The sequence below is a fragment of the Pagrus major genome, chromosome 8 (assembly GCF_040436345.1).
Source record: "Pagrus major chromosome 8, Pma_NU_1.0".
NCBI lineage: Eukaryota > Metazoa > Chordata > Actinopteri > Spariformes > Sparidae > Pagrus > Pagrus major.
In genome coordinates, this window is record NC_133222.1 from 14,936,349 (window position 1) to 14,955,879 (window position 19,531).

General features: G+C 42.2%; 2 protein-coding genes across 3 annotated transcripts; one reads left to right on the forward strand and one right to left on the reverse strand.

The window, feature by feature from the left end:
• Positions 1 to 457: 457 nt before the first annotated feature.
• Positions 458 to 6,275, reverse strand: LOC141001724 (uncharacterized). Of its 2 annotated transcripts, none has more exons than XM_073472885.1 (12): positions 6,227 to 6,275; positions 5,893 to 6,013; positions 5,231 to 5,347; positions 5,032 to 5,139; positions 4,689 to 4,860; positions 4,233 to 4,434; positions 2,829 to 2,909; positions 2,368 to 2,725; positions 1,985 to 2,104; positions 1,215 to 1,357; positions 929 to 1,033; positions 458 to 797 (listed from the first exon to the last, which is right to left on the reverse strand). In XM_073472885.1, the coding sequence occupies exons 3-12, from the start codon at positions 5,300 to 5,302 to the stop codon at positions 692 to 694; spliced, it is 1,467 nt and encodes a 488-aa protein (XP_073328986.1). In that variant the 5' UTR covers positions 5,303 to 5,347; positions 5,893 to 6,013; positions 6,227 to 6,275; the 3' UTR covers positions 458 to 691. The 2 variants fall into 2 exon arrangements, with proteins under 2 accessions (XP_073328986.1, XP_073328985.1); XM_073472884.1 differs by having other exon boundaries at positions 5,032 to 5,151.
• Positions 6,276 to 12,211: 5,936 nt separating this feature from the next.
• Positions 12,212 to 18,775, forward strand: LOC141001167 (methionine aminopeptidase 2-like). Its single transcript, XM_073472155.1, has 11 exons — positions 12,212 to 12,386; positions 13,139 to 13,252; positions 13,489 to 13,551; positions 14,026 to 14,128; positions 14,396 to 14,557; positions 14,791 to 14,972; positions 15,221 to 15,315; positions 16,059 to 16,155; positions 16,243 to 16,346; positions 17,782 to 17,897; positions 18,041 to 18,775. The coding sequence occupies exons 1-11, from the start codon at positions 12,212 to 12,214 to the stop codon at positions 18,291 to 18,293; spliced, it is 1,464 nt and encodes a 487-aa protein (XP_073328256.1). The 3' UTR covers positions 18,294 to 18,775.
• The last annotated feature ends 756 nt before the right edge of the window (positions 18,776 to 19,531 follow it).

Consider the following 19,531-nt stretch of genomic DNA (forward strand, 5'->3'; position numbering starts at 1 on the left):
ATTAGATTAAAAAGTCATATTTTATGAGATTCAGAGTCAAAACTATTCAGTAAAGTCACAATTATGAGATAAAACATTGAAATCATAAGATAAAAAGGTACAATTATGGGGGGAAAAAAATTGAGAAAAGAAAAAACATTTGATAAAATAATATTTTTATTTTATTAGATAAAAACCCGAAAATATTAGAGTTACATCATAGTTAGATAAAAAGTCATATATATTTTTGAGAAAAAAAAGTCATAATTATGAGAAAAAATGTCAAAAGTATGACACAAAAAGTCATCATTATGAGATACAATTAAACAATTGTGATAAAATGTCAAACTTATGGGATAAAATGAAAGAGGGAAAGAAAGCACAGCACTGGATAGTTTGGTGTTTTTATTAAAGTTACTCAAACTTACAGCAAAATAAAACAGATATTTTCCACAGATGTTTATTTAGGATGGAGAGCTCTTTATTCAGAGAGGACTGAAACCTCAGATTATCTTTAGCGCCGATGACTAAGAGTTGTCACGGTACTCCTTAAGGCCAAACGCTGACAGACATTTTGCATTTCAGTTACCGACTAATCAGTGGTGCCAACCTGCATAGTAAGCAAATGAGGCAGCTGCGGTTTGAGAAATATTGTTTTTTTTAAGGAGCACAAGTGGGCCGGTGCAGATATGATCCCGTCACTGGAGCATATTCAGTGTGTGACGACGGGAACAACAGGAAGAGCTGGAGTCGTCTTTGGTTTGATATGAAAGTCTCTCTGTCGTCGGTGTGATATGCCAGGAACTTGATTGTGTTTTCTGTTCAGGAAAGAATATGTTACACAGGTCATTCACTCACATTGAAGCTGGTAAAGATTTATGAGAACACATAGTTACAGTTCAGGAATTTGCAGGAATTTATAAAACATTAATTCAGTCTCATACAGTACCTCTCACTGGCCTTTTCCTTTTCCACTGAAGCAGTCAGTGTAATGTCATCTCCTCCTTTTGGTGTTGCATCTTGTGAGTTGGCTGCAGGAGTACTCACTGTATCACTGCAATGAAAGGGCAGGAATGAGCATAATAGATTCATTGAGTTTATTTTAAAATTCCATGATGCTCACTGACAATCCCTTCACATTCTCACTGTGTCAGTGATCAGTGATGAGAGTGAATGACAGATGATTTACCTTCTTACAGTAAATCAGATGATTGGTGAACGTGGTGCAGTCGTACCTGAGCTTGTAGTCTGACGGGAGGCTCAGACCTAATCTGTAGTCTCCCCTGCTTCTGGAGATTTGCTTTTGAAGGTCCCTGACTGAGCGGCTGTGACCACTGAATACGTAGCCAACAAACAGCAGCTTCCCTCTGATGTACATCTACCACATTAACAAGGAGAATTTACGTTATACCAGCAAAGTCACATGCTGCAGTTTTCATTGTGGTAATTAAAAATAATCAGTCTGCGTATATCGAGGTCACGCAGAAGTGGTTTGCACAAGCACGTTGATTCTGTCATTTATTTCACAACATACGTCATAAAAGTCATGAGGTTATGTTAGATTTCACAATAGAGGAACCTACAGTGTGTGCGTCTCTGAGTTTCTGAGTAAGACCTCCTGCCCTTTAGTGCAAACACTGTTTCATGTCATAATGATTCAACTAATTTCAGTTTGATTTATAGGCCGATGATGGGATGTTTCATCTTACAGCAAAAATCAGTGACTTTGAGCTAAAAATTACAGCTCCTCTTTTGTAATTAAGAAGCGTCATCCCTCACTGCCTGTCAGCCTACAGTACTTTTATAATAAATGTCCGGGTGTCTTGGAAAGGACAGCACCTCACTACAGTCATCATCCTCGCCCCATCCCATCCCCCTCATGCTATCATCTCTTCTGCTTCAGGCGAGCAGTGCTGCTGCCACCCGGTGGGAGCCATGAAATCATGCACTGAGCAGAGAGCAGGAGCTGCAGCCTTTTGGCCAAGCCTGCAGTGGGTTTACTGACCAGGACCATCCCAGGAGCGGCGTTATGTCTCTGCTGCAGCAGGATGTTCTCCGCTCCACAGCTGGGCTGCTTCCCTGTTGACATCTCGTACCTCACCAGGCGAAATGAATCCATCTGGCACTAGATTAAAAAAAATAAGCTGTTAAGAAAGAACTGCATAATAGCCTTCTGAGTGTATGTCTTTTGCTGACCCTTTGTTTTATACTCCATGTTGTCCTTGTAGTATGTTAATCACTGAAGAAGATTAGAGTACTTGCAGATTATGTAAACCGGAACAGTACCGCAACAAACAAATGATGCACACTCTGTGAATCAGAGGCTGTGATGATGCTTGACTGGTGACCAAAATAAGAGAGAAATGTGTTTTCTTATTGTGCTCACACCTGAGTGCACGGCGTGGTTCTCTGCTTGTTCCTCCTCCTGTAAAGCCGCTCCAGCACCTCCTGGCCGGGCGCCACATGTGTATTAAAGTGTTGGCCTGGCGGAGTCACACACACCACCAGGATCTGTTGACTGTGTGGAGGCTGGCCCGTAATGAAAGCATCGTACTCCAGGTCCGTCGCCAATGGCATCAGCGTAGCGCTGCAGCAGCACCGCCTGCGCCCCCCCTCCCCCTGCAGGGCAGCTCTCAGCAAAGCGGGGCACACTGTGACGGGGGCGGAGGAGGTGAACGACGGCGGGGATGGAGGGTCGGTGACGGCGGAGGGCTGCAGATCTGGACTGTGTTGAATGATCACTGACCTGGCAGAGTGGGAATGATAGTGAAGCTGTCATTGAAAATATATTCCTGGTTTTGTAAAACTGCAGTAAGTGTAAGAGATTCTGAGGGTCATGAGGGGCGTACTCAAGTTTAATGTTGCCGTGAATCTGAAGGGGTCCTATCTGTGTGACACAGGGCTCCGCCTTTGTTCGCTTTTTGGGTGTCCTGGAAACACATAAGTCAAAACAGTGGAACTGCCCTTTATTAGTCCTCACATAATGCAACATAGTGTGTGAACTCTAGCAGAGCTCAAGCACTTAAACTGATCAATAAACAGCATGTTTCTGTCAATATAACAAAATCAATCACTTGCTTCTGTTTAAAGATTAATAGATAGATAGATAGATAGATAGATAGATAGATAGATAGATAGATAGATAGATAGATAGATAGATAGATAGATAGATAGATAGATAGATAGATTTCTCCCAACTCCTGCTCTGTTCTGCTCAGTGATCACGGTCAACTCTCCAAACCTGCACCTGCTGCAGAGTTTTGTGTTTTTTTTTCCGTATGTCAGGGTTTTCATTGGTCCATTAGTGATCAGATAGCATAATTGGCTACAAAAATGCAAATGGAAGGTTTAGATATTGATTTAAATTGTACTCAGTGCTCAATTGTGATTCAAGTGACTATGCAGACTAAAAATACTCGGAAAAAAAAATTACAATGACCCAAAATATGACTTAAATACATTCATTTGAATGGCTTTAATTAGTTACTTCCACCCCTGGAACTATCAACTCATTAGCGGCTAAATGCTCCACTATGTTCACCAGCTTGTCTCCCATTTGGTGCTGCGCAGGTAGTGTACAGTGGGTTTTACAGCTCCCTCACTGAAAATAGCTTCCTGTTGCAGCTTTGAGAGTGAATCAAAACAATAAAGTTGAAGGACAAACAGCTAAACAATGAGCCGACATTCACTATAAAGCTCTGTAAAGCCGAGGAGAGCTCCAGATTTGGGGGATTATTCTCTGCAGGTTCATCCCTGTCACATTGTTTCACCGATTGTCATTTGATAATTTGTTAGGGAAAAAAATATTGCTTATACCTGCTTGAAAATTCCAGGCCTTTATTTATATATTTTGACATAGTTTGAAACAAGATTTGCTTGTACCAAACATAATCACTCTTCTATCTACCTATCTTGTTTCTACATAAACAGAAGAACATTAAGAATTACAGTTGCTGCCTACAGCTGAGTAAATTTGTTGGGAGCAGTCTTCATAAATGGCAAAATCAACCAGTGGCGGATTCACGATGTTTGAGGGGCAGGGGCACCCTAGAGGACACTTTATCACATTTTGTCCATTGGAAGGGCATCCTAGAGGACACTTTATCACATTTTGTCCATTGGAAGGGCATCCTAGAGGACACTTTATCACATTTTGTCCCTAGAGGGCATACTTTGACAGGTACGATTGTTGGAGTGGCCCACTGGACTTCGGTCAGACGTTCTGGTTCTATGTATTGGTGTAAAGTGCACACCTTGGCAGTTTGACGTAGGACTCTGCTGACAGATGTCCGTGCAACTCCTGTGACCCATTCCTGTCCTCCTCGGGTTGGACTGGCTTAGCATCAGCCCGCTCAGGTGGGTTCAGAGAGGGCAGAGCAGCTGACTGTACCTCCCTCCTCAGCCTGGTCCTCAGCGGGGCATCTGGCATCCGCTCCATGTCAGGACACTTGATCCCTGAAGGAGAGGAAGAGGTCGCTCAGAAATGCACACGGACAACGAGTGACACGAGTGACCGTGAACAAGATCCTCATGGAACTATTCAATAATGTTGAGTTTGCAAGATGAGGTGATACTGTAACTTTTTGCTTCATTTACCAACTCTGAACAACCTCACCGGGTCAGATTGGCTCAGTGTTACTTTTCTTTGCTCTATATACTTTAATAACTGCAGGAAAGCTAGAAAGCTTGTGTTCACACAGGTAGGTTACCGATGGCCACACGATAATAATCCAGCCAATCATCCAGGATGTTTCGTACTCTCTGCTGAAGCCTCTTCAGCTCCCTGCCAACATGCCCTCCTCTTCTCCACTGTGTTGACGGCTCCTCCAGCCCCTCCACCTCTCTGACCATCTGGAGGACCTCCCTGGAGCGCACCGACACCTGCCATACATCATTACCCGCATGGTAGATTACATGATATAACACAACACAATGCATTTAGCAAGCTGTTTTACATAAAGTGACACAGTGAAGGCGTCATCAGAACTTTGAGAGGCTCAAAATGAAATGAAAGGTGTTTTATTTTTATAATCGTGTTGTATTGTCTCTTACAGGTGTTAGCGTCAGGTTCCTCTTGTTTTTTAGGACCACAGCAGGGGATTTCATCTTCCCCACCAGCTGGGGGTCTTGAGCAGCATCAGAGTTGAACTTTCCTGGAGTCTGCAAACAAGGCTGTCAATGCAGAGTATATTACAGTTTATCATACATCTAATACTCTCTTTAAACATCTACTTGTTCATCTTCATCTTACCATTTCCTTTGGTTTAGACAAGGCAGGAAGAGGAAGATGAACACTTTCATTGTTACACCTGAAGCGGAGCATGGCAGAAGTACCACTGAGCAGCCTCACAGAGATTAAATCTGACAACTGCAGGAGACAAAAACACATTTTTTTTAACATGGATTCAATCTTAAAAAAAAAAAGTATTGTGAGCACTGAACTGTGGCAAATTCATCCATGGTGATCTAATCTGCACGCTATATAGACCTGTTATGAAACCTCTCTCTGTCCTGTCAGAGCGGCTCATGCGTCATGCCTCACATGACCTGATTTGCTTCCCCTAAATGTGACACTTCCCATATGCAGATCTCACAGTTATCTCGCATGACAGGCTCACTCCAGACTTCTACTCCCTCTGACCAGCCTTGTCACTGAATATATTTCATGTCTGGAGATTACCTCTGGCCTGTTCTCTCTGCAACATGCTGCAGAGCTGATGCGTAATAGTTTAGACATACAGCGGGAAAAAAAGGAAAAGACGTGGAATAAAGGGGTTTACTCCGCAGAGAGAAACTCTTCTGTTGCAGGATGACTCAGTTTGTTTATAGCACAAACAATTTGGGCATCATTTTTTAAAGTTGTATAAAAGTTGCAGCAGTCTCAAACGTCTCTATTCTAGCTGGCGGCTGCACCTGTATCACAATCTTCTCCCTCGGTGTGCGTCCTGTCTGCCAGCTCCAATCCTTAGTTATGTTCCCCTGATGGTCACTTATGAATCCACCGTCCTGGTCCCACACTGCAGTGATGGCAGAGCTGGAGAAACAGATAAGAAATAATTTCATTTTACACATATCCTCAAAGCTGTGACACGTACATGATCATAGAGAGATTGTTAAAAGGCTTTCTGTCATGGTTTGGGTTTTTGGTTACTTGATTTCTTGTTTTATGTTGAAAGCTTATCCTCATGTTTCATGTTTCATGTTTCACTTTCCACTTCCTGTCTTTTCCTGCCCTTTTCCTGCTCACCTGTGTTCCCAGTGTTGTTTCCCTCCTGTCTAGTTGTGTTGCACTGCTCCCTCCAGCCTGATTTTCTCTCCACACCTGTCTTGCATCAGCCTCATCAGCCCTGTCCTGTTTTACTCCACTCATTCCCCTCATCCTTTGTTGTTTCTTCACCTCTCTCCACCTGCACCTCATCCTCCCGTGAGTTTAGTTTGTATTTAAGTCCAGACAGTTTTTCAAAATCAAAACAACAGAGGCAGAATTATTGCGACTTTGTGTCCCTAATATGGGTCAAGCTCCAAAAACAAAGGATCCTGTATTTCTGATAACTATCTTGGTTATTTTTTCAAACTTAGGAGAGCTCTTTCCACAACCACAGAGACATTATAAACCTGTGTTTACAGCTGGTGGAAGAAGTACTCAGATCTTTTAACTAAGCAAATGTAACAATACAATGTAAAAAAAAAACTCTGTTACAAGTAAATATCTTGCATTTGAAATGTTACTCAATCAAAAATACAAAACATTAGCATACAAATATACCTAAAGCACCAAAAGACTTAAAAAAGAAATTATGTTAAATGCCTAATTTCAGAAAATGTTATATTATTGTAATATAATCACTGATACATTAATGTGTACTTAATATATATACTGCTGGGCAGCTTGTAAATTCCACCAAGGGTTCAATAAAGTTTTATCTCAACCAATACCAACACATAATAACTGATCTTTTGATTATATTTTGTATTGTTTGTACAAATCCACAAAGGAACTTGTAAGTAAAGGTATCAAAATAATGTAATGGGGTAAAAAGTAAAATATTTCCCTGTGAATTGTAGTTGAATATAAGTATAAACCAGCAGACAATGGAAAAACTGAAGAAAAGTAAAAGGACCTCACAAGTGTACTTGTGAACTGGACTTATACTAATACTATATATATATACTATACTAATTATACTAAAGTAAATATACTTAGTTACAATCCAGCACTGTTTATTTCACAGACTGAGCACTTCTTCCCATGATGAATAAACTGAGTGATCCTCTCATCCATTCAGATATTCTCACACATCAGTATTGAACTCACCTCACAGGGTGTGTAACAGCCCCGCGCCCAAACGCTGTGATAGTCGCCATTATAACAGGAAACTCGCTGTCACTGAACACGTTGGTGTAGAAACCTCCACAGGGCAGACCTGAGCAGCTTTGGCATACTGCCATACAACCAGATGGGTAGCTGAGAGGACAGGGTCAAAGGTCAAAAGGTCAGCGGCAGCGACACATTTCCCATTTGCAGTACTGCTTCTTGGACAACCACAAGAATTAAAATAGTAATGAATAAACATGATGAGAGAAGGATACTATATGAACGAGGAGCCGTCATTGATCCGGTAGTGAAGTTTCTGCCGTGCTGGATCCTGCTGCTTCACCTCTGGTATCCGGGGTAAACCGTTGACTAAAGTGGCAGGTTGGGCCTTTCTCCTCAATGTCCTGCCCTTCACTGTTTCCTTTGCGTCACCATAATGGCGGAGGATGAGGGGCTTCATGTGCTGCTCAGCTGTTTGCAGTTTTCTATGTGAAGATTAAGTGATTTTTTAATGCTTATAAAACAGCTCTCTCAGGCTGTCGCAATGGAGTCAGCATTTTTGAGGAGTAACATTGAAAAATTAAATGTAGCCGATACATTTGTTTATGACCAAATATAAAATTCATCAAGGATGTGTTATGTCTCATATATACTCGAAGATTAATTTAAATTAGCCATTCAAAATAAAACAGCCTTACTCAGCCTCCTGAGTGAGGAGATGAATGTCTGCATCAAATTTCATGGCAATCAATCCAATAGTCCAATAGACATTTCAGTCAAAGCCACAGGCTTCAAGCTCATGGGTAAAGGGTTCCCCAATCCAATGAATGTTTTTACAATATTTTGTACCAACTCATCGATTAAATGTAGAGATTAAATGTCATCGGATTAGTGAAAACTTTAACCAGCTGGTGGCACTTAATGAAACATCAGGGGGTAACCAAAGTCATTATATGATTTATCTTCTGGGTGCTCTGGATTTAAGTTTTCAGGATAAGTGCTGGACTGAACAATCAACTGGAAAATCCGATTATCAGATACAGATATTTTGAATGCAGCCCATCATTTGACACACATCTGCTAGCAGGAGAAAGTTAACTACACACTCAGTATTTCTTGCCGCCTGGAGTCGCTCCACCACCCACTGACACAACCTGATCCACTGAGGGTCATCACAGGAGGGCTGCTTTGGCTGGACGATCCAACCTGGAAACAAATCACATCCAGCTGAGGCAGCTGGGCCACTGCAGTGAGACAATGAACCGCACACTGTCCATCACACTGTCCATCATTCACACAATGCTCCAGCTCCGTGTCTTACCTGGATGTTTACAGCTGTCGGATGAGACAGAGAAACTGAAGGTTGTGGAGTTGTGAGCTGTCGGGGAGAGAGAAAATCAGTCGGTATTACAATTCACCTTGTTGTTGAATCTGTACAGACAATACTAAGCATACGCTGCATAGGTCACTACCAGCGACACCAGGGAACTTAATAATGTAACTCAATAGCTGTGTAACTGATTAACAGACAGCAGTACATCTGTGCCATGCTACCAGCTACTTGTCCTATCTGGTAACCAATCCTCTCACTTCCACAAGCTGCAACTAAAGCTGTCCTCCGGTTCAGTCTTTAAAGGTCATGAGAAATTACTTAATGGGTTTTCACTCCGACAGTATGACTCTCATCTACTAATCTCAACACCATGTCACTTGGCTTAAGACGGTATTACACTATTAGTTTGAGTACAAAAGCCGCTGCTGTGCGTAATTTGAGTTTAATTGCTCTTGTTTATTTTCTATTTAATCTATTTTTATTTTATTCTTTGTATACTTAGAATTATTATTTTTTCAGTGTATTTACTTATCTGTACTCAGTTCTGCCCTTGTAGCACCTCTTCCCACTCTGTGGGATAAATAAAGGATTTTCTTATCTTATCTTTGTTATGTCTCTTATCATATTAACTCTGTCTATCCTGCCTTATTCTCAGTGTAACATCACATGAGCATTTTATAATAATGCATATTTTATAGAGGGTTTGTGCTGTAGCCAAGAGCTTGAGTAATGCTTAATAAATCATTTATTAATACTTTATTAGCCTACCTTTTTGTTGCCATGTTATTTTGCCCTTTGGCTGATGTATATCCTCTTGTAGCATAACTTGCTTTGTCTTTATCAATATTTACAATTTGATGGATTATTGTTGTAGAAGAATTCAAATTAATGGCTGCGACACATGACCTTTATTATTGATTTACTCATTTTCTAATAACCCAATTATATGATCATAAACCATTAAGTCTTAAGTTGTTAATAAATTAGCATATTGTTTCTGGCCCAAATGCTTAGCAAAGTCTTTTTTACAAAGGTAAACTAGCTGTTAGTGGTTTTACGAAAGAAAATGAGCCGCTACTCTGTATTATTTTTTAATCTTTTCTTTAATTTTGTCTTTCTTTCTCTTCTACTGATTTACTCTGTATGTATCTGATTATTCATCTACCAAGCTCAGGCCTGTAAAAGATAACAAATTATATTGTCAAACCAATCTGGTGTACGTCGGGGACTAAAATAAAATAAAAAATGGCATTATCAAAAAAAATAAGACTGAGTTAAAAAGACAACGCAAGTTTATGCATTTGGCAGATAGCATTGTTTTCTACAAATTCTCTACAGATATTACAATAATATCATTGTTGTGAATTTCTTATTTCTTATTTCCAAGACAATCGTTCAGTGAAAATCTGATATTGTGACAGCCCTATTTTAAGATAATAAGTCTGTTTGTGACAAAGTTTAGAGTCCGTCAAAATGTATAATGGCTTATTTTAAATGGCCCAAAGTAAACATTCATCGTAGCCTTACTCACAATTTTGACTCATTATGTCATACTTTAGATATATGAGTATTTGAGTATTTAACTTGTCATCTATTGTTTTTCTTTCTTGGCACGAATGGGCTTCCATAGCTGTGACCCAGACATTCATTTACCTCTGTTGTAATGTTGTTTGTGCTTTTTCATGCGTGGATTTGAGCTCACATGTGGTTTCTTCACAGTGGGACCAACATGTTCCACAACAACACTTGAGTTTCTCTCTCCTGCCTCCTTTTTGTCACAGTCGGACACCGGAGGAGACCGAGCTTCATCAAACTTCAGGGAACCTCTGGTCCCTCCTCGTTTGTCGTTAGTTTGTTGCACCGCCCCTGCAGTCAGCTCCTGCCAGGAGCAATTCAGAATATTTACAATCCCATGAGGAATACACGCCTTCTCGGTCCACTTATGTTGTGAAAGCAGGCGAGCCAGGTCGTTTAATAACTGAGGGGCTGCTCGCTTGTACGCATCCACCGGATCTTGGTCCTTTATGTTCAGTGCATCAGATGAGGTATCAGGTTTAACATCCCCACATGTTTCACCTGAGAGCCTCGGAGTGAGCTCAACACCTTCTTTGTTGTCATTCTCATGACTACAATGAGAAAAATGAGAATTTACTGGACACATAGGAAGAAAAAATGTTAAAGAATTTGTAGCATTAAAGGGGCATTATGTAGTTTTGGAGAAGAAATTCAGACTAAGAATGTTTTAATATTAATGAGGTAATAATACAAACTCAGAAATATTTACTTCCATAACTGCATAAACAAGCTGTTCTCAGAGGAAAATAAGGTCCCAGGAAGCTAGAAATGTTTGAAGCTAAAAAGGTGGCAGGGTCCGCCACATAAACAAAGTAAAACAGTATGAAGTTGTGTTGTCCTTTAAGGTCAGTTTGTTTATTCATGGAAACAAAGAGAGTTTGTTTATTTAGTGTGTTTAGGCATTACAATTTCTTTCCCAGGACTACATAGTACACTTTTAAAGGAGCACTGCGTAGTTTTGGAGAAGAAATTCAAACTCAGAGTTTTAATATCTACAATAAAAATGAGGTAGTAGTACAAAAATCAGTCAACGAAGATCTTTCTCTTCTGATTACAACTTCTTTCGCAAAAACGTCACAGTGCACCTTTAAGGGAATTTATTTAAATTACCTTTGTGTTGTGTCTTCGTTTGCCACATTGAAATATAACCTGCTTCTTGTCCCTTTACTTCTGTTTCGTTTTGTTGGCTGCAGAGAGGTGGATCACATGGTTAATGTCTTACTTTTAAACTGCAGTCTGCAAGCATAATGAATCATTGGCCCACCTGGTCAAAGAAATACAAAGGGCCAGTCTTGATTTCTGCCAGCGCACCAGAGCAAGAAATCATCTTTTCCTTAAAAAAGAAGAAAATTAATAAAAATCCACTTGAATTCCCTCTAAAGACTCTCAGATAGGTTCACGTCCATGCGACAAAAAACTTACAAAAGCAAACTGTGGTGCTTTAACATGCACCTTTCACTCCTCTCTCTGTGCTGCCGCCGGGCTCGTTGCTTGGATGCGTTATGCACCATTAATGATCGACTCGGGGCATCAAAATTGAAATGCTATCTGTGACAATACACACCACAAAACGTTACTCACGATAACAGATAAGGTGTCTGGGCGTTTGGCAACACGCTGGAGAGGAAGTGGCGCACAGGAGGAGCTGCGGGCACAGGTGCGCGCACGGACAGGTAACCTGAGACTCTGCAGCCACTGGATGTTCAGAGAAAGTGATGATTCTAGCATGCGGTGCGGCTTTTACAGGCCATGTATCAGGACATAATGGTCACATAACCGAGCATCAGCCTCCTCAAAGAGAGAACACAGAGTTCTGGTACAGTTTGTCCCAAAAAAAAAAAAAAATCTGAGGATAAATGAAAGTTTTCGCTCCTCGGGACAGACAGAGGAGGATCGTCTTCCTCCACTCGGGTCAAGTTGTTGCACAGAGATTGTCTAATAGCTCATTATTGGCTCAGCTTCCTCCAGCACACTTTTCTGCTCTGACCACTGGAGGCTCCCAGCAGCTTATGCGTCACTTCATCTCTCAGTCGCTGATCATGGCGGAGCTACAGCTACAGCACGAAGTGGAGCCGCAACTTCTCAACGGGGGCGACTTGAACGAGGAGAGAGAAGATGCGGACGCCTCGGAGTCAGTGAAGAAAAAGAGAAGAAAGAAGAAGAGGAGCAAGACCAGCGCACCAGGTGAGAGGCATCACTTTGCGGGTTAGAGGATCGTGGAGGGGGAAAAAAAAAAATAGCGCTGAAATTGTCTCCTCCAGTGCCACACGATGTGGAGCATGAGCGTCAGATATGCGGGACAGGAGACTTTTCAACCTGTCAGAGGGTATCCCTGTCCAGCTGTCCCAACTCTGCACATCTGGAAACGGGACAATCTCTGAGAACCGGAATTTAGCATCCAAACTGATTGAAAGCTGACATTTTTTGGGGAATATCTGTGGAATAAAATTGAATTTTACTCCAGATTAAATATGTTCTCTCCTATAAATCCTCTCTAATCTGCATGAAATTATGTAATAGAAGTATCCACAGTTTTAGTGCGATAAGATGAGAAACACTCTTATGATGATGATGATAATTGCAGCCTTACTGCCTCATGATGTGGGGAAATTATATCAGTTAGGGAAAAAAAGCTTGAGTTGTTGAACCTGCCTCAAGTCAAGTGTGGTCCACACAGCTCTGCCTCTGAAGGGCTAAATGTCATAATGCTGCATGCTACATATGCCCTTGAGGATATTGACTCCCAAGGCATAGAAAGAATTTATGCACACACCCTGCCAAGTTGAGCCCGTAGTGGATGCACTTTTCTTGAGACGACTCTGAACCACAAATAATTTACTCTCTCTCTCCCTCTCTCTCTTTCTGTGTGTGTGTGTCTGTGCATGCACGTGCGTGTTCACCTGCACATGCATGCACGAGGGTGTGTGACTTTGCAGCAGGGACAAATGAGGCTGAGGGGGATGGAGAAGCCGGAGGTGTTGGTGATGTGACTAAACAGTTGGAGCAGCAAACGCTGGAGGACAAAGAGAGGGAGGAGGATGGAGAAGAAGGTAACTCCTCTTCACCCTCATCCTCACCACCACCCGCTCCATCCTCGTCATCTGCAGTGAGGGGACCGTGTTGAACTTTAATCCCCCCCATCTGAAAGTGCTCAGTTAAATTCAGCCGCTCGTATCTGCAGTGTGATATCTGATTTTCAGTAGCACGTTGGGAATTGTGCCCGAGCCTCCTGTCGATATTTCTTCACTTTACAAAACTGTATTGAAACTAATGATGCTTTCAACAGATGGGGATGAGGGAGAGAACTCAGCTGGGAAGAAGAAGAAGAAGAAGAAAAAGAAGAAAGGATGTAAGCCCCAGTTTTCTCCTCTCTGCAGCTCGACAGCAGATTGCTTGAATTAAATGCACATTTACTCGATTAAGAAGTTGAATTGAAACAGCTGCAGTGACAGAATGATTACAGTCACAGAGGCACGTCAGACTTTAAAGAAAGACAGGGAAGGTAAATACAACAGGTGCACACACGCGCAGTTTGACTCGGTTAATTAGAGTCACGGGAGAAACATAATGCAGCAACTGACGGGTGAGCTGTAGGACAAAATGCAGCAAGACCTTACATGGCGAGCAGACGGGACGCAATTAATGAACACGCTTTACAACGTGGAGCGACTGATCGTTCAGTGGCTTTCATTTACCCAAGGGTACATCTGTAAGTCACGAGGTGCAGTTAGAAGTTAAAATATGAATGTCATGAGCATGCAGAGGATAACTTGTGTTGTCTTTCCTCTCCCTCCCGCTGCTTCTCCTGCTATCTGGGCCACAGTGAAGGGACAGACTGACCCTCCCTCAGTCCCTATTTGTGAGCTCTATCCCAACGGAGACTTCCCAAAGGGAGAGGAGTGTGAATATCCACCATCGAAAGACGGGTGTGTTGACCTCCACATCGTCCCTCACACTGAGCAGTGTGACATGCCTAGTTTTTTTTATTTTTTATTATATATTTAGGTCTCTTTGCTCTTTATTCACGTTGGACAACATAATGAGGTGTAGTGTCTTAGAGCGTGCTTTCATTTCCTTTCTCATCAAGTATCAACAGCACTCTCACCTGTGTCCTCTCCTCATTACAACTGTGTGTGTAATGAGAAAATAATGAGTCCTTCCTCTCTGCGGTGGGCCTGTCCACCTCCCGCCAGGCGCAGTGCAGCGTGGCGGACCACCAGCGAAGAGAAGCGGGCGCTGGACAGGGCCAACGAGGAGATGTGGAGCGATTTCAGGCAGGCGGCCGAGGCACATCGGCAGGTCCGCTCGTATGTCAGGAGCTGGATCAAACCAGGGATGACTATGATTGACATCTGGTGAGAAATCCACGGAAATATGTTGTCCTTGAGCACCTTTTAATCTCATACATGCTATAGATCACTTGAACCAGAAATTGATTTGGTTTCAGCAGCCTGCATGAAGCTGTTGTAAAAAATGATCAATGAAAGCAGGAGAGCCGCCTCTTCTGGAGGCATTATCTGCCCTGACAACACTCTCATTGTCCCTGTCATCCCTTTATCCCCTTGTGCTTGCTCTCGGTTTCTGGCAGTGAGAGGCTTGAGGACTGCTCCAGGAAGCTCATCAAAGAAGATGGGCTAAAGGCAGGCCTGGCCTTCCCCACCGGCTGCTCCATCAACCACTGTGCTGCCCACTACACCCCCAACGCAGGAGACCCCACCGTGCTCCGCTACGACGACATCTGCAAAATTGACTTTGGGACGCACATCAACGGTGAGAGCTCTCTAATAACTTTTTAAGTGCTTCTGGAGGAACGCTGTGCCATTTCACACTTGGCATTTATTACGACACGGTAAAATGATGATTACATTATAATTCTTACTGCCAGAAATAAACTGTTCTCACAAGTTAATTAACTCCCCCCCTTTTTTTTTTTAGATTAACACACGCTGAAGATTCCTGCAAAAGGATCGCCTCATAGAAAACTGTTGTGAATGAGCAAACTGTTTTTGGTCTTTCAGGTCGAATAATAGACTGTGCCTTCACCGTCACTTTCAATCCAAAGTTTGACAGGCTGCTGGAGGCTGTGAGAGATGCAACCAACACCGGCATCAAGGTAACAGAGCGCTCCTCCTGCATGCATGGGGCTCCTGTGCATGTTCAGAGCACCATGGAAAAAATGTCCAAAACATCAGTCCATCCCCTTGTACAGAAAATATTTAAACACATTTTCAACATGTACTGTATACAATATGGAGCATTAAAACAAGTATAACAGGCACAATATACAGTTTATATAAATATTAGTAGGTACAAAGTGTATTGAGACTCAAGGCATTGAAGGCATTAAAGCACCCAGTCGACAGATTCATGTAAATTTAAGATCCCATATTGTAGAAAGTGAGACTTCCCTGCCTGTTCAGGCCTGTAGGAGCCGACCAATCAGAGCAGACTTAAAGCCTTAAAGAGACAGATATGAAAAATTGAGACAGAGGATGAACAGAAGTGCTGCAGGAGGAAAAAATAATCTGCTTTTTTGAACATTAAAGCATGGGAACATTTTTTAGGAGACACCCAAAATAAAAATATGAATCGTTAGCTACTCATTAAAATAGTAACTACTTATCATGAGTTGTTATATAGATGATTTAGAGTTATTCAGTAGCTGCTATTCATTTATTAGCTGTTTGTTCCTGATTTGTTCCCCTTTTGCACTTTGATAACAATTTGTGTACTTAAAAGTTATAACTGAGACAGATTACATAAGGGGTGGCAAATATTTCTTACTATCCAGACTGTCTGTGTTTGAGGAATGTAATGCTGTGTACTGATGCGAGTGTAAACACTTCCCTGTCCCAGTTTGCAGGGATTGATGTGCGCCTGTGCGACGTCGGCGAGACCATTCAGGAGGTCATGGAGTCTTACGAAGTGGAGATCGATGGGAAAACATATCAAGGTAATGTGAGGCCGTTTATCATCTTTTCTTCACGGTCCAGCGCCGCTTCCTGTTTATTAAACCCTCTGTGTGGTGTTCTCTCTGCAGTGAAGCCAATCAGGAACCTCAACGGCCACTCCATCGGACAGTACAGAATACACTCAGGGAAGACGGTCCCTATTGTGAAAGGTGGAGAGGCCACAAGGATGGAGGTTTGTACAGCTTTCAAATCGGCTCAAATATCAGTTCATCTGAGCCAAATGTGGATGTGACTAGATTCTGGAGCACAGAACAACACTGCAGCCTCTTTTTACTGGAGTGTCTGAAATGAAACCTTTATTAGCTGCTTGACCTTGCGTATAAATAAACCCTTTTTAATTCTTAAGTGTAATTGGAAGAACATGTGGCTGGTTAGGGTTACGACGGGATGTGGAAAAGTGCTCCAATTCACCGCTCTAACAGCTTCTTAGTCACCCTCGTCAGCACTTTAATTACACCTTTAATGGAATTACCAGCCGCATCCAGTAGCAACACGTGTTAAAACTCCAGCCCCTCGTTTCAACGAAAGAGCTGTGAATTGTGGGCAGCCAGAGTTCATTAGCAGGCCGCTACTTCACAGAGGAGATACATGGCTTTTGTTACACAGAGATCCATGCCTGCCTCACACCCGCACAGCTGCAGCACATGACTGTATTTGGACAGAAGTGAGCATTTTAATTGGCAAGTTGCTGCGTCAAGCGTTTTACCTGATGGTTGCAGGGGGGTGGGGTGGGGGTGTTGCTGATGTGGCAGCTTTGCGTGTTGTATTTTTAGCTGAAGTGTGTTGTTGTAACAGGGCCATTACCCTCTTTTGTGATCAGAGAGTGCACGGATGGAGTGGCAGCTGGGTGTGCCATGGGGCCGCTAGCACTTTGACTGATTATCGGTGCAGCGAGAGAGGGTGTCGCAGTGTTATCAGCTAATACCACAGGGACTCCAACAACAGCCACGCGCTGATAGAGACCCAAAACGCCAATGAGACCTGGCCAATCAACTCGCACGAGGCGCTGCTCCAGAAAGGACACTACTGTCTTTTTAATAGACAACACATGAATATGTCAGCTGCTGGCATCTTGGGGTTTTTGTTCAATTTACTCTCAGTCCCTCTGGAGTGTTTTTGTCCTTTAAGTAACATCAGCGCTGCAAGAAAGGTGTACAGATACAGTTTGATACAGACTTTCATAGTAATTCGACATTTTAAATCAACTACTAGAGATGCACGATGTTGGATGTTTTAGCAGATATCAGATCAGTTTGGCCGATACCTGTCACTTAGTTTTTCCTAATAATTGCAGAGAACATCAAGTCTCTCTTACAGTGGAATTAACATTTTATCATGCCAACTCTTACCAGGATGGCCCACAGGCAGATGCAGAGTTTGTGTTGGGTGTGCATATTTAAGGCATCATCTTTTAAGAATCTCACATATAGGTAGACAGTGAAAGAAGAATAAAAAACACAAAAAGGCATAAACAATGATGCTGTCTGAAAAGAATGCAAAATCAAATCAAAACAAAAATAAAAAAAATTGCATGCAGTGAGGCCCATGCAGATGATTAAGGCTATCACTCAAGTGTTTTTGTCTTTGTTTTTGTTGTTGCCTCTCAGGAAGGTGAAGCTTACGCCATCGAGACATTTGGCAGCACAGGAAGAGGTGCAGTCCACGATGACATGGAGTGCTCTCATTACATGAAAAACTTCAACGTTGGACACGTACCAATAAGGTTGGCTCTGCTGTTTTCATCTCATCCCTGTACTCAAAATACTGATTCAGAAAATGATTTATGGGTTGATTTGCTCATTATAAGCAACTGTGAATAGAGCATCATATCTGCATGTTAGTTTACATCTTTACTCTGTGCTGCAGACTTCCAAGGGCTAAACATCTGCTGAATGTGATCAATGAGAACTTTGGGACCTTGGCATTCTGCCGCCGCTGGCTGGACCGCCTGGGCGAGAGCAAGTACCTGATGGCGTTGAAGAATCTGTGTGACCTTGGCATCATAGACCCGTACCCACCTCTCTGCGACATCAAGGGCAGCTACACCGCCCAGTATGAGCACACCATCCTACTCAGGCCCACCTACAAGGAGGTAGTGAGCCGGGGTGACGACTACTGAGAATACGCCGAAACTCAAGGCGAGCCAGGAGGAGCATGACAGCTCCGAGACAACAAACCTCTGCAGACTGATAGCAATTATGCAATACTTCTCTCACCGAAACTTCCACTGCTTGAGTACCTTTAGGAAATTATTCTAGCAAGAGCAAAAGACTTGTGTCATGGCAGTAGCTTGGTAGTACATTTTTTTCCCCTCCAAAGGATCGAGCCAATAGACAAAGGGCATATCTTTAAGACATGTAGTGTGGTCATTTTAGTCATATTTGATGTGCTGCTTTTAGGAAATAATATGCAAAAGAAATATATGCAAAAGAATCGTGCAAAAAAGGTTTTGGCGAACACCTCGCCTTACAACGCTTTGCTTCATTGCCTTGTTAAGATCATGTGAGGAAAACTGCTATGAAATATTTATATTTCTATATTTCTTTGCTCTATTTTAATTTAAGGCAGTTTTATAAGAAATAAATTGTTATAAATCTTGAATTGATTACTGTGTACATATTTATAAAGGCTGAAAGGATAAAAATGAAAATTCAGTTATTATTTACTCAACCTCATGCCGATGGAAAGTTAGGGGAAGTTTCGTGGACGACAAAATACTTCTGGAGCTTCACAGCAAAGCAGCGTTGAAACGAGACGTTATTTACACCCTCGATGCACAGTTGAGCTCTTGCACCCACATCAGACGGGGTGCACGCTAGTGCTTTTAGCTTAGTGGCTACAGTGAAGATTTCAGCTTTAAAAGGGTGCAAATGACATCTTTTCAAATACATTTTGGATCTCTCTCTTCTGGAGACTTGGATCACACCGGATGAGCTGTAAGGAGCCAATTTATGTTTAGGCTGTGTGAGGCTGTACGCCAAGGCTTAGTCTCTACTGCAGAGGGCTGGGTCCGTTTACAGCCTGCAGCCCCCTTATTGCATGTTTTATAATCTTAAAGAAAATGTTATTAAATGTAAACATTATTCACAGCTTTGGTGCGCAGTCAAGCTCTTGCACCCACTACTAACAGGGTACACGCGGGCACTTTTAGCTGAGCAGCTACAGTGAAGATTTCAGCTTTATAAAGGGAGTAAATATTGTCTTTTTAAATCAATTTTGGATCACAAGGCCACTGGAGACTTGGATTACACTGTATGAGATGTATGGAGCCATTTCATGTTTGCTTACAGTTGTTTGTTTTTTTACATTTCAAAACAAGTCCCCATCTACTTCAGTTTTTTAGGAGAATGCTGCAAC